The sequence below is a fragment of the Cololabis saira genome, chromosome 7, assembly GCF_033807715.1.
Source record: "Cololabis saira isolate AMF1-May2022 chromosome 7, fColSai1.1, whole genome shotgun sequence".
Lineage (NCBI taxonomy): Eukaryota > Metazoa > Chordata > Actinopteri > Beloniformes > Belonidae > Cololabis > Cololabis saira.
In genome coordinates this window covers 6,478,327-6,492,745 of record NC_084593.1, presented here as the reverse complement: position 1 = coordinate 6,492,745, position 14,419 = coordinate 6,478,327, and the positions used below count along the sequence as shown (strand labels likewise).

General features: G+C 35.6%; 1 protein-coding gene across 1 annotated transcript; it reads right to left on the bottom strand.

Moving 5' to 3' along the window:
- Positions 1 to 1,749: 1,749 nt before the first annotated feature.
- leprotl1 (leptin receptor overlapping transcript like 1) lies at positions 1,750 to 12,981 on the bottom strand. Its single transcript, XM_061726120.1, has 4 exons — positions 12,908 to 12,981; positions 8,847 to 8,922; positions 5,636 to 5,822; positions 1,750 to 2,475 (listed from the first exon to the last, which is right to left on the bottom strand). Exons 1-4 carry the CDS (start codon positions 12,921 to 12,923, stop codon positions 2,359 to 2,361), a joined length of 396 nt encoding a protein of 131 aa, XP_061582104.1. The 5' UTR covers positions 12,924 to 12,981; the 3' UTR covers positions 1,750 to 2,358.
- Positions 12,982 to 14,419: the final 1,438 nt, after the last annotated feature.

Here is a 14,419-nt window from a genome sequence, read left to right as displayed (position 1 = left end):
GTCTTAGTTTGGCCCTAATACTCCGTCGTACTGATCGGCCTTAAATCTAATTATAAAACTGTTATGTGCTCTCTCGTGACAAAATAGTGGGATTTAGGACTAAATTAAACTGCTCTGAGATTGCATGGACGAGATGAACGTAATAAACAAGATCATTAGTCAACTTTAGATGTTCAAAGATGTTTTCTTTTTGGCGGGTTTTTTGAGGACAAGAAGATCAAACTTTTTGTGATTTTTCACCAGCATCCATATTTACCTAAGTGTCTAACTATTCTAACAATTAGAAGTTTACTCATTGTTTGGTGTGAAAATCATGAAAAAGGAAAAAAAAAAAAAAAATGGAAATCAAATGAATATTGGAGTTTGAAAGCTTCCACTGAAGTCTGCTGTAAAAGAGACCGACGGAGGAATTACCTTCTGAGCTCCACGTGAACAATTAAACCCATCTGTGCAATGCCATGTCAAAAAAGTAATGAACACAAACTAGAAATAAACATTTCCAACAGTGCCATCTAGAGAATAACAAGTGAACATCTATCAAGTAACTCTCCTCCACTGCAGCTTCAGCGAGGCGGCTCGTGTTTATCATGAGCTTCTAATGCGGTTAGATGTAAAAACCCGACGGGCGGCGGGTCCTGCTTTTCCCAGGAGCTGCAACAAAACCTCAGGAACATTTATAATAATAATAAATATGCCTGCAGTCCTGCGTTCCTGCTCTTGGAAATGTTGGGAGTGAGCGTGTGCCGGTGCGGGACTCGTGTGCTTGACTAACGGCAAAGGCGACTACAGTCCGTGACTGGAGTGTTTTGTTTTAAAAGGAGTCACATTTAAAAGCTTAGACTGTTAATGACTGACCGGGGCTTGGTTATAAGTAGCACGGTCTGAGCTAACTTGGCCGACGTTATAACGAGGCTGCTGTCCTCAGGTTAATCCTGCGTTAGCTGCTGCCTGCTTTAGGCTTTTCATGCTTTTCTTGACCTTACCGAGCAGAACTGTCTCGTACGTGTGGTGCAGTGGGAGCTATTGGATGCAGTAGTAAGATGAATAAGCAGCCTACATCCTGTTTAGCAGCTGAGAAATATCAAGGCCAGTTTAAATGTATCTCTACGAGACGCTGAGTGTTTTAATGAACTCTGAAATGCTTGTCCATCTCCTTGGTTTAAACCAGGGGTCAGCAACCAAAAATTATGAAAGAGCCATATTGGACTAAAAAGACAAAAAATAAATATGTCTGGAGCCGCAAAAAATTAAAAATCTTGTATCAGCCTTAGAATGAAGGCAACACCTGCTGCATGTGGGGAGGATTTTTTTTTTCATTATGCACTTTGAGAAAAAAGTCAAAATTTTGAGAAAAAAGTCGAAATGTCGAGATTAATGTTGAAGTACAATCTCGAGAAAAAAGTCGAAATGTCAAGAAAAAAGTCAAAATTTTTGAGAGAAAAGTCGAGTTGAGATTAAAAAGGAAAGGAAAAAGGAAGAAAAAAAGAGAAAAAAAGGAAAAAAGAAGAAAAAAAAGGAAAAAAGAGACAAAAAAGAGAAAAAAATAGAAAAAAAAAGGAAAAAAAGAGAAAAAAAAGGAAGAAAAAAAAGAATAAAAAAGGAAAAAAAAGAGAAAAAAAAGAAGAAAAAAAGGAAAAAAAGGTCAAACATTTTTGAAAAAGCTCCAGGAGCCACTAGGGCGGCGCTAAAGAGCCGCATGCGGCTCTAGAGCCACGGGTTGCCGATCCCTGGTTTAAACCATATTCTCACATGTAACGGGTTTGAAGACGAGTGTCCGGATACTTTCACAAACATGCACGTTCTTGCCAGGTTTTAGAGCTTAGTGCTGGTCACATTGCATTTGTAAAAGCTGAATAAAAGTCCAGTTACATCAGCTGGATTTCACCTTTTCACGCGAGGTTATTTTCTGTCGATACTCCATCGGTTTTCTGCGGATTTACACTCGTCTGCGCTCGTCGTACAGAAAAGAATCCTGCTCTAAATGTCTAATGAAAGGCCAGACCTCTCTGACCAGGTTCTGTTTGGCTTTTAAATGGGATTCTTTGTTTTTTTTTACTATGTTTCAAATGTATGTGGACATATAGAGAAAACTAACAAAACTCACAGTATCTACTGTAGGAATAAAACACAAAGAAAAAGAAATCCAACTGAAAGTCAGCAGTTTCTGTCACACTTGTGTCAGTTCAAAATGAGGCAGGCAATTGAACAAAAATACAGAAGTATTGCACTGGTTTGGTGTAAGTCTAAGAATGGGGGGTCATCATATAAATAACAACGACAAGAACATAACAGTAATACCATAATAATAATCATATTTCTAATAAAAATAGTTCAGACTACGGTCCCTCTCTCTGCCTTTTACCACTGCTGCCAGCTGAAGTCGTCGTTGGATCCGAAGACGAGGAAGAAGCCCAGGATGGTGGCGAAGATGACCACGTTCCCCGTTAGCACGAGGGCACACGCCCCCCAGGCGATCTGTGAGGAGCAGCATCAAACATTCAGATTAACAAACGCTGTTGCTGCAGAGCTTATTTGAGACAAAATGAGAAAAAAAAATAGTGTGAACAAGGGTGTACAGAAACATTTCCACTCTAATAACGTTTATCTCTACGGAAGAGTATTAGGGCCAGGCAGGAGAAAAATAAAAATAATATTTTAAAGGAAGATTTTTTTTTCATTGTGCACTTCCGAGAAAAAAAGTCGAAATGTTGAGAAAAAAGTCGAAATGTTGAGATTAATGTTGAAGTACAATTTCGAGAAAAAAGACGAAACGTTGAGAAAAAAGTTGAAATGTTTAGAAAAAAAGTCGAAATGTCGAGATTAATGTTGAAGTACAATTTCGGGAAAAAAGTCGAAATGTCAAGAAAAAAGTCAAAATGTCGAGATTAATGTTGAAGTACAATTTTAAGAAAAAAGTCGAAATGTTGAGAAAAAGGTTGAAATATCGAGAATAAAGTCGAAATGTTGAGAAAAAAGTTGAAATGTCGAGATTAATGTTGAAGTACAATTTCGAGAAAAAAGTCGAAATGTCAAGAAAAAAGGCTAAATTTCGACTTTATTAACAAAATTGTATTTCAACATTAATCTCGACATTTCAACTTTTTTCTCGACATTTCGACTTTTTTCTCGAAGTGCACAATAAAAAAAATCTTCCCGTCTCAAATATTTTTTCTACTCCATGGCCCTGATACTCTTCCGTAGCATCTCAGCAAAAACTAAGACGTTTTTTTTTAATCAAGGTCCAATAAAATGTTCAAGAGGAGACAAAACATTGTTTAAACCTCAACCTTTGACTCCAAATGTAGAAGAGACGGACAGAAAAAAAGATGGTTCACCTTCATTCGTTCAACATGACCCACTAATCTGTGATCGCCAGCAAAAGAACCAACTGGATTATCACGTCCGTTCTACTGACATCGTAGTTTTAATGTTAGAGCAAATAAACAACCTCATCCAGCTAAATCTCAGTAAAACACACTTCTCATGGCTGGACTAACAAACCCAGATAAGGCTGTTGAAGTGGAACTAATCAACTGGATAGGAGCAGACACGTGAGCATGATCAGCAGTTATCGCCTCAGGCTTTGACCCAGAAGGAGCAGAAGAAGCCAATATAGATGATTAAAACATTTTTTTTTAACTAAAGCATAGAGGTTGTTAGAAATGCTCCACCTTGCTGCCGTCAGCTAAACCAAAGTGTTTCCAGTTGTTGGTCAACATGTTGACATCCATATATAAGGGTCAATGACGTGACACCTATATTTTCTAAAAAACAGATTTTTTTTCAATTCAAAAAAGGTTTAAATGGATATAAAAATACTATATATATAGAACTACCTGTCCCACATATGGACTCACTTGAATTTTACAAAAAATACTAGTTATTTTGAATTTTGTTGTTGTTTTAAGCGTCAAAATGTAATGTGCTGCGACCGTCTGATCAGGACTCTTGTTTTGAAAACTTTTTTGAAATCACTCTAAATGTATTTAAATCAATCTTCTTCTATCTGGCATGATTTCGGAAATGTCTTGTAGTGTGTAAGATTGCAACACATTTGTATTTATATTTCCATCATAATATACAAACAAAGTTTGACTGATGTCCATTTTATAAAATATCATGTGACGCGACCATTAAAAAAAAACACCATTTTTGTATAACACTGAAAACTTGTAAAAAAAAATGAGCTTCCTGCTCTGTGTGACCCGGGTTTTGGTGCAACACACTTGGAGGTGAATTAATTTATCTAATCTTTCAAAAAACCCTGTTTATGTGTTCAAACAGGCAAAGTGTTAAAACAAATCATTAACACAGTCAATGCATCTGGAAGCCACTCACTCAGTACGTTTACATGCAGCAAAGAAATGGTATTTCTGATGGTATCAGATAAACATCCAGAAGACCCAATCACTTGTCTGAGTTTACTTGCTGTTCAGAGAATGTGATAAATGTCCACAGCATGGCTGACTCCGTGACGCTATGTGGCGCTGTAACCATGGTAACCATGGTAACCATTTCAACAAAGAGCCACTTCCGGTTGACGGTTGTTTTGATGGCACCAATGTTACGCCTTCCGTATATTTTTCCACTTTATTTTGATCTGCTCAGGTGTCCTGATGAAGCCGCTTCTGCCATCTCTTTCTCAATCTTCATGTTGGTGTTTAAACAACTATTTAACACGCGCCGTCTCCTTTCACTTCCGGGTGAATGCCCCAGAGGAAATTCTTGAGCATGCTCAGACTGCAATATCTGATGTCTCCGTATACATGGAGTTAAAATTCCGACTGAACTAATTATCTAGGTGTTGCTACCTGATTATTAAATGTCCGATATAGGTCCGAAGTAGATCGGATTGAGGTGTTTACGTGCAGTTTAAAAGTCCGACCGATGTCTTATACGATCATAAATCCGATTGAACTGCTGCATGTAAACGTACTGACTGTAAATATCTAGTAACAACTGAGTCCACTAACGGCGCATTTCCACTAGCACCTACTCAGCCCGACTCGACTCGCCTCGTCTTGACGCCTTTTCACTAGGGGTCTAAACGTGCCGAGTAGATACTTTGTCTGTAACTACTCTGCTGAGGTTCTGAGTCGGCGCAGATGTTCATAAACCTGTTGGCTGAGGAGAGAATTAAAAAGGGATCTAGACGGAGATAAGGAACGACAAGATCTAACAGGAGCTCTGTCTCTTCATAGCTGCTCAGCTACCAACGGACTTTTCAGCAGCGCCGAGACAAACCAAAAAAAAATTAAAAAGCGTCGCCGCTTGAAGCTTCTCTCACTCTCATTTTTTAACTTGATATCAAACACAAGCCACAGACCCAGCAGCACATCTATCATCTCCTCCAGGTTCTACATCTTTTGTGGTTTTGTCTTCTTCCTTTAGATACACAATCAAATACGTCCCAGCAGCTTCACTCCAACCTCCTACTTCTGCTCCAGGTGCTGAATTGTTATGGAAACGAACCTGGGCCAAGTTGAGTTGAGCAGAGTAGGTGCTGGTGGAAAAGTGCCATAACGACCCTGTTTCTAACTGTGAGTATCACATAAGTTATAATACACAGTGAACTAACTAGTAGGGTAACTATCTTTTGCATGGATATATGTGCCAATAAGCTCCAGTAACTCACCACGTCAGCTCTGGCGAAGACGACGGGCAGGCCGAAAGCTGAGATGACGATGCCCGTTGTGAGGAAGATGGCCAACTCTTTGCAGGCGTTACTGGTCGAGTCCGTGTCATCAACCACCCTCCGAGAGATGCAGTAAGGGATGGGGGAGAGGATGTAGAAGAAGAGGAGGAACAAAGGCCAGTATTTGCTGCAGAGTGAAAAGGGAAGAGGAAAAAGACATTAGATGCAGCGATGAAACAGGATGAGGTGAACAGACAAGAACCCCATTCACATGTGCTACAAATCTACAGAAGTGAAAGCCCATATTGTTAATAAGGACTGTTTAGTCCGCATTTATCATCATCAACATCTTTATTTGTGCAGACTTCAAGGTCCATTAAAAAACATAAAGACACATAAAAACATAAATACATAAAAAAACAACAGCTACAACAAGAGACACTCATACCAGAGTCTCCAGAACGGAGACTGATATCTTGTTGCACTGAGGCCGGGGTTAGCCAGCAGTTTGATGTTTAGTCATCCATTTCAGACTATTTATTTTTCAAGGACTGTTTAGTCTTTCTTTTGATAAAAGCTTGTATGTTGAGGCACTTAAGTAGTCGCATATTATTACACAAGCTGAAACTGAACTCTCCTCGCTGTTACAATCCATTTTTGGCAAAGTTGTGTCATCTCTTTATTTCAGACCTCATCATTTTATATTATTTTTCCATCATTCTACAGGAAGAACGTTTTTTCTAAAGTTAGAGCTTTAGTTTCAATCTATATAATTTTCAGAGTTGGCACACTGGCAGGATGTTCAGATCACAAAAATTTAAGAATCGCTGTTTTTTAGCCAAGAGTCTAAGTCATTTTGCTCTTAGCGTCACACACAACATGATCTGACAGTGAGACCTCTGACTCGTCTATAACAGCCTATTTCAAGATGTGAAATGAGATATAACCACATGCAAAACAGGACTTGATTTTTTGAAAATGGGGAGGAGAAGAGGTGCAAGCTGTTTGTGCAATGATTAGTTGAAAACACAAACAAAAATAGTAAAGACAGTGACTACGTTTACATGCAGTCAAAATTCGGGTTATTGCTAATATTCCGGTTACTGAAACATTCGGAATATTCCATTTCCATGCGTGAGCAAACAGGGTTATCCCTGTTTACATGGTAATTAATCATTCCATCATGACCCAATTACCGTCATTTCCGCTTCTTCTTCCTGTATCCAAATTCAAAACAAATGCTGCTTTGCGCAACTTTTCTCTCACATTCTTGTAAATCTTCTATCCCGGTACTTTCTACCGTCTACAAATGCAGAAATGTTCATATCCTTCATTACATTTATGAAGTGATTAGTCTCCTCCTGGTCTTGGTTTCTCCGTGTTTATAAGAACTTCCTGGACTCAAAACACCAGGATTCCTTGTGAACAGAACATGTGCAGAAAACAAATTCCTGTTCCGTTTGATGGGGATATTTCGTTTGGCGTTTACATGACCAAATATTCAGGTTTTAAAAGGAGTAACCCAGGGGTCATATTTAGGTTTGTAAAAACCTGAACATGAGCAAATTTGGGTTATTCAAAGGGGTTATTGGTGTTTACATGGCCGTGCAAATTCGGGTTATTGCCAATATTCGGATTTTAAAAGGGTTATTGATGCATGGAAACGCAGTCAGAGAATGTGGGCAAAGGTCTGGGTTAGGATAGAGATACAACAGAGGTGAGTGAAAACTCTTCTTATATTTATATTGCTGTATACATCTAAGCAAGACTGAAAGTAAAGACTTGACACTAACTGGATTTTAGTGAACCTAATTCAATCAAATTCACAAGGTGGCAGACAGAAGATGATGGTGTGAGCAAAGACGTAACACAGCACAGTCACTTTAAACAAAAGAGGAAGAGTTACAGGGAGAAAGATCTCTAATGAAAGTAGTGTCTACAGTCGTTTCTCAAACTACGAGTCCTTGCAGCTCCCGAGAAAGCAAATGTTTCGTCTCCCTGTAGATTATTTTTCTCCAATGTGTTTTCATTTACTCTATTTCTTCCTGGACCCTTTTGTTATCTGTACCTTGTTTCTAACATTATTACTTAAATGGTCTTTAAATCACCTCTGCCATGAGGTTGCTTTTGTATTTTAGAGACAACTGGCATCGTATTTCTTCTCGAAGAAGTTTTACTTTCTATTCCAAAGAGTTAGTCAGTTCAAATATACTGAAAAAGCAAATCCAGCTGCCTTGTTTCAAAATTAGTTTGGATGGTTTCTACCTATAATTGAGCAACAACGACACCTCCTAAAGAGACAATCACATATTCCTTCAAATGAACATGAAGTTGATATTTTAAGATACTCCTTGGTCCAAGTTTGACTTGCCAGATCTACTCTGTATATCGGAGATAAGTGAAAATGCAAATGGTCCAAGGCTAAAATGATGTTTAAGCTTCTTAAAAATACAAAATAAAAGCCCCAGATCACTAATGTTCTGGGTGAAAGAGAACGTGAGCATCCAGTTTATTCAGTACTGGGCATTTGAGAGCCAAGTGTGATCATTGACTGTGTTTCCATGCATCAATAACCCTTTTAAAACCCGAATATTGGCAATAACCTGAATTTGCACGGCCATGTAAACACCAATAACTCCTTTGAATAACCGGAATTTGCTCACATTCAGGTTTTAAAAACCCCCTGGGTTACTCCTTTTAAAACCTGAATATTGGGTCATGTAAACACCAAACGGAATATCCCCATCAAACGGAACATGAATTTGTTTTCTGCACATGTTCTGTTCACAAGGAATCCTGGTCTTTTGAGTCCAGGAAGTTCTTCTAAACACGGAGAAACACAAGACCAGGAGGAGACTAATCACTTCATAAATGTAATGAAGGATATGAACATTTCTGCATTTGTAGACGGTAGAAAGTACCGGGATAGCGAGTTTTACAAGAAGGGGAGAGAAAAGTTGCGCGAAGCAGCATTTGTTTTGAATTTGGATACAGGAAGAAGAAGCGGAAATGACGGTAATTGCGTCATCACGTTCTCCGTGCGTCGCTGGTTTGATCCAGATATCCCAAATGATTAATCACCATGTAAACCGAATATTCAGAATGTCTCAGTAACCGGAATATTAGCAATAACCCGAATTTTGACTGCATGTAAACGTAGTCATTGTTCCCGAACATCCCTGTACCCCCAACAAAGGTGGTTGATACTTACTCGTACACGGGGAGAGCACATCCGAGCATGAGGAACATGAGGCCGATGGCCCCCCCAAAGGAAAGGCTGATGAGAGCTGCAGGAGGAGGTGGAGAGGAGGTGCAATTACAATTTATCCCATTTCCAAAAGTTTTCCACATACAAGCTTTTGTCATGACTTCACAGCTGTGGCAGGACTGAACCAACGCAGACCCAGATGACACATTTCCTGGCAGTGACAGTTGCAGTTAGTTGGTGGTTTAATGAAGAAGTGTCCTAGTGTCCAAGTGTTTATTCAATTAAATAAGCTGCCAACAATAAACGTAAAAATAAATGGCTCCTACAGGAGATCACCACAATGTGTGTGTGTGTGTGTGTGTGTGTGTGTGTGTGTGTGTGTGTGTGTGTGTGTGTGTGTGTGTGTGTGTGTGTGTGTGTGTGTGTGTCTACTGCAAACCTGTCAAATCTCCCGTTTTGGCTGGGAAATATACAATTTTTTACCCCTCTTTCCCGCCGTCCCCCCAGTATTAGTATTTTCCCGTAAATTTCCCGTTTTATAATAATAATTTTTAAAAAGCAAACTGAATTGTCAGAGAACTACGACTTGCTGTAGTCTGGTTCTCGCCAGGTTAGTGGCGACAACAAATCAGAGATGGATGGATGTAACCAGAGAGAATATCTATAACCATGACCATCACTACCTCAAACTGCTGCACCTTTCACTTTTAAATTGTACATATGTTAATAAGAGCCATTTGTCTTTTACTGTTTGTAACTATTTAAATCTGGGTTCAGTGAGCAAAAAAAAAAACGAAAACCAATTCCCTGGTATGTTCATACTTGGCCAATAAAACTTATTCTATTCTGCCAAAAAAGCAAAGACTTCGTTTAAATATCTCTAAAAATGGGATAGAAAATGTACTTAAATGTACTAATTATTATTATGGTATTGTGAATAAAAAATCAAAAAAAAATATTAGGAGCAGGATGGGGCAGAGTTAAAATGAGAAATTAAAAGAAAATATAAATGTTTCACTTGAAACAATCAATGTGTATATTAACTGAAAATATTTAAGAAAATAAATGTGCTTTATTTCCCTTTTGTGTTTTCATTTAGGCTCTATTATAAGAATAAGAAAGTCCATTTCAGTATCAACAAAAGGTCGGCTTGTCAAGATTCTGAGCATATAATTGTAGTTTTTAAGTGGTTGACAGGTATTTATCTTAAATTGTATTGTAAAGCTGTCTTAAAATGACATCTTAGAGGTGTCTGCAATTTTACTGTACAAAAAGCTAAAAAAAGGTATGAAAAGGAGATGTGTCTCCATTATTGGAGTTAAATTCTGGAATGATGCCAACATACATTTAAAAACATGTAATTCTCTTTTGGTTTTTATGAAAATGGTTTGTAAAGCTATTTTTGAAGCTTATAAGTGCGATTGATTATCTGTTAATGTTTCTTTGCTTTTCTGTTGTTTCTTTGCCTTTTGTTGTTTCTTTACTTTTCTGTTGTTTCTTTACTTTTCTGTTGTTTATTTGCTTTTTTGTTGTTTCTTTGCTTTTCTATTGTCTCTTTGCTTTTCTGGAGGTCGTTAGCCAAAAAAAGAAAGTTGGTAATATAGGATAGGCTTTTATAAGAAGTCTGCTTCTGTCTTTTCAGTCATTATTCAAACACATGATTATTGGTTTTGTTTGAAATGTCAATGCTGTGCACAATGTTTTTTGGTGTTGTGTTGTTTTTGTGTTGTCATGATTGAATAAACTTCATTCATTCCCCCAGTTGGGCTGAAGGGACGGCTGGCAGTGGAAAATATCTTATTTTTAAATATGTATGGTATCAGTATGTCTAGTGTGCTGATGCCTGAGGCCGCGACGCATGATGAATCAGCTGGTTTCACGAGCAGCAGCTTTAACCACCATTAATCCAGCCATAAGAATAATCAGTAGAAAACCATATAGAGATCCAACAAATCCATTATTCCTTCAGTTACAATTGTTGAAATAAGTAGATTATAGTATTCTGCAAATTATGTTTAAAGCTCATAAGAAAACTTTACCAATCAACATTCAGAAAAGATTTAAAAAAAAGAGAAAGCAAGTATAACTTAATAAGGAACAGAGATCTTTAGAGAAAAAAAACAAGATTCAGGACTAAATTGATGGAACGTTGTGTTTCTGTGAAAGGAATCAGTTTATGGATCAATCTGAATAAAGAAAACAAAGAATCCAAATCAAACATTACATTCAAAAGAACTATTAAAGCCTGTATGTTAAGGAAATATAATGAAATATGTTAGTTAAGTTTGATTGACATACCCATAGTCATGAAAGGTATAATTGTTTGTTGTAGTTGAATGGAATTAACGGAATTGTAACTTGGGAACTAAAAAGGAATGTGACCGTCTGTGTTGGCTGGCGGCTATTTTATTTTATTTAAGTTTTTTATTTACTTTGTTGTTGTTTTTTTAATTTACGTTCTTTTTTTAAATTGATTTCTTGGGAAAAAGCGGCAGATTAAATAAGATTCTTCTTCTTTCTGCTCCCTTTCATTCACAATTTAGGAATCTTTGTGTTTATATTAAATTGTTTGTTGTTTTATTTTATCAATGAATTAAATAAATAATAAAAAAAAATTAGTTTAGTTTTTTATTTTCTTTGTTGTTTTTTAAATTTTTTTAATTTACATTCTTTGTAAATTGATTTCTTGGGAAAAAGGGGCAGATTAAATAAGATTCTTCTTCTTTCTGCTCCCTTTCATTCACAATTTAGGAAGATTTGTGTTTGTGTTCATATTAAATTGTTTGTTGTTTTATTTTATCAATGAATGAAATAAATAATAGTATTAGGGCCAAACTAAGACAAAAAAAAAATTGGAAATTACGAGAATAAAGTCGTAATATTATGAGAATTTCTGAAGTCTGCCTTTTGTTGAAAAGGATAGGCAAAATAAGCCATGAGGCTTCAGCCTATACCTTTTTGGTCAAAAAAAAAAAAAAAAAAAAAAGGAAATGTGTACATATATATAATATATATATTTATACCTGTGTGTATACATATACAGTGTGTATATGCAAACATCTTAAAATGTAAATGACCAAAAGAAAATAAACTAAACTAAGAATATCATTTATGAGAATTCTAACAGGAAGAGCTTCTTCTCCCTGTTAAAATGAGGAATATTGAGCATCTTGTGAAGTTATATTTATATATTTAAAATATATTTAATATTACGACTTTATTCTCATATTATTACGACTTTATTCTCATATTATTACGACTTTATTCTCATATTATTATGAATTTATTCTCATATTATTACGACTTTATTCTCATATTATTACGACTTTATTCTCATATTATTACGACTTTATTCTCATTATATTATGACTTTATTCTCATATTATTATGACTTTATTCTCATTATATTATGACTTTATTCTCATATTATTACGACTTTATTCTCATATTATTATGACTTTATTCTCATATTATTATGACTTTATTCTCATATTATTATGACTTCATTCTCATATTATTACGACTTTATTCTCATATTATTATGACTTTATTCTCGTAATTTCCATCATTTTTTGTCTTAGTTTGGCCCTAATACTCCGTCATAAATAATAAATACAAAAAAAATAAAAAATAAAATAAATCCAACCTCCTCAATTAGCAACAACCGGCTCTCATAGCATTATAAATACAAACATCCACGTACAGTAGTTGCACATTCACCACGCCGTCATGGCAGCACAGAGATACTGTAAATAGAGATATTTTAAATATATTGTATTTCAAATGTCGGTGTGTTTATGTGAGAACGTTTTATCTGCAGCTGCAGCGGCTACACCGGCCCTACTGCTAACACCGACACCGAGGTAGAGCCTACGTAACCCACGGCGTAGGCTCTGCGTCGGTATAACGCGGAACCACAAATCAGCCCTAACGGTCTAACGTTCTATGGACTCGAATGTTCCAACGTCTCCAGCCGTTTATTCTCCGTTGACTTTCAAACGCATCGTCCGAGCAGGAACCGAGGAGGGAAGAGGAGGGAAGAGGAGGGAACCGGCGCTGCTTACCTTTAATCCCGGCCATGTCTCCCGGACAAAAGCTCGACACACTCAGCAGCCGGGCGGATGAAAACAGACAACAGACCTGAAACCTCCTCTTCCTCTTCTTCCTCTTCCTCTTCCTCCTCCTCTTCCTCTTCCTCCTCTTCCTCTTCCTCCTCCTCCTCTTCCTCCTCAGCTGACTGAACCTCCAACCCCCCAACTGTCTTAATTATAATTATTAAATCAAAAAAAAGATAGCTTCAATCAAAAAATATATTTTCAATAAAAAAGAATTTCACTTCAATCAAAAAAAAATTTCAATTAAAAAAAAGTGTTCAAATGCAATTTTTCGGGTCTCAAATATTTTTTGTATTCAAACACTTTTTTTTATTTGATTGAAAAAAAATGTTTTAATTGAGATTTTTTTTGATTGAAAATATTTATTTTAGCAATCTTTTTTTATTGAATAATTAAGACACAGTAGATTTGTGTCTTAATTATTCAATAAAAAAAATGTTCACTTCAATCAAAAAATTTAAATTTAAAATTTAAATCAAAGAAAAAAAGTGTTTGAATGCAAAAAAATATTTGAGACTCAAAAAAATGCATTTGAACACTGTTTTTCTTTGATTGAAAATGTTTTCTTTGATAGAAGTGAAGTTTTTTTTGTTTGAAGCAACTTTTTGATTGAATTAGTGTTTTTTATGTTTGGGTCATATTATGGGTAGGATATTTGTGTCTTTCATTTAATCAAAAAAGAAGTTGCTTCAAAAAGGAAAAAAATATTTTCAATAAAAAAATCACTTCAATGAAAAAAAAACTTTTTCAATCAAAGAAAAAAGTGTTTGAATGCAAAAAAATATTTGAGACCCAAAGAATTGCATTTGAACACTTTTTTTGGATTGAAAATGTTTTTTTCGATTTTAAGTGATTTTTTTTATTGAAAATATTTTTTTCTTTTTGAAGCAACTTCTTTTTTGATTAAATGATAAAGACACCAATGTCCTATGGAGGTAGATTTGTGTCTTAATTATTGAATCAAAAAAAGATTGCTTCAATCAAAAAAGATTGCTTCAATTAAAAAATATTTCACTTCAATCAAAAAAAAATGTAATCAAAGAAAAAAAGTGTTTGAATGCTAAAAAAAAATTGAGACTCAAAAAAATGTTTTTTTTTTGTTTGAAGCAACTTTTTTTATTGAAGTACTGTTTTTTTGTGTTTGGTCCATATTATAGGTAGGACATTTGTGTCTTTATCATTTAATCAAAAAAGTAGTGGCTTCAAAAAGAAAAAAATATTTTCAATAAAAAAATCACTTGCAAAAAAAATATTTGAGACCCAAAAAATTGCATTTGAACACTTTTTTTTTGCATTGAATATATTTTTTTCTATTGATATTTATACATTTTTTTTTTTATTGAAAATATTTTTTTCTTTTTGAAGCAACTTCTTTTTTGATTAAATGATAAAGACACCAATGTCCTATGGAGGTAGATTTGTGTCGTAATTATTCAATCAAAAAAAAGATTGCTTCAATCA

What these genes read in the sequence shown, in the direction of transcription:
- leprotl1 (XM_061726120.1), bottom strand. An exon ending in TGTGCTCTCCCCGTGTACGA is followed by an intron (nt 5,823 to 8,846) that starts GTAAGTATCAAC and finishes TTCACTCTGCAG; the next exon opens with CAAATACTGGCCTTTGTTCC. An exon ending in TCTTCGCCAGAGCTGACGTG is followed by an intron (nt 2,476 to 5,635) that starts GTGAGTTACTGG and finishes TGCTCCTCACAG; the next exon opens with ATCGCCTGGGGGGCGTGTGC.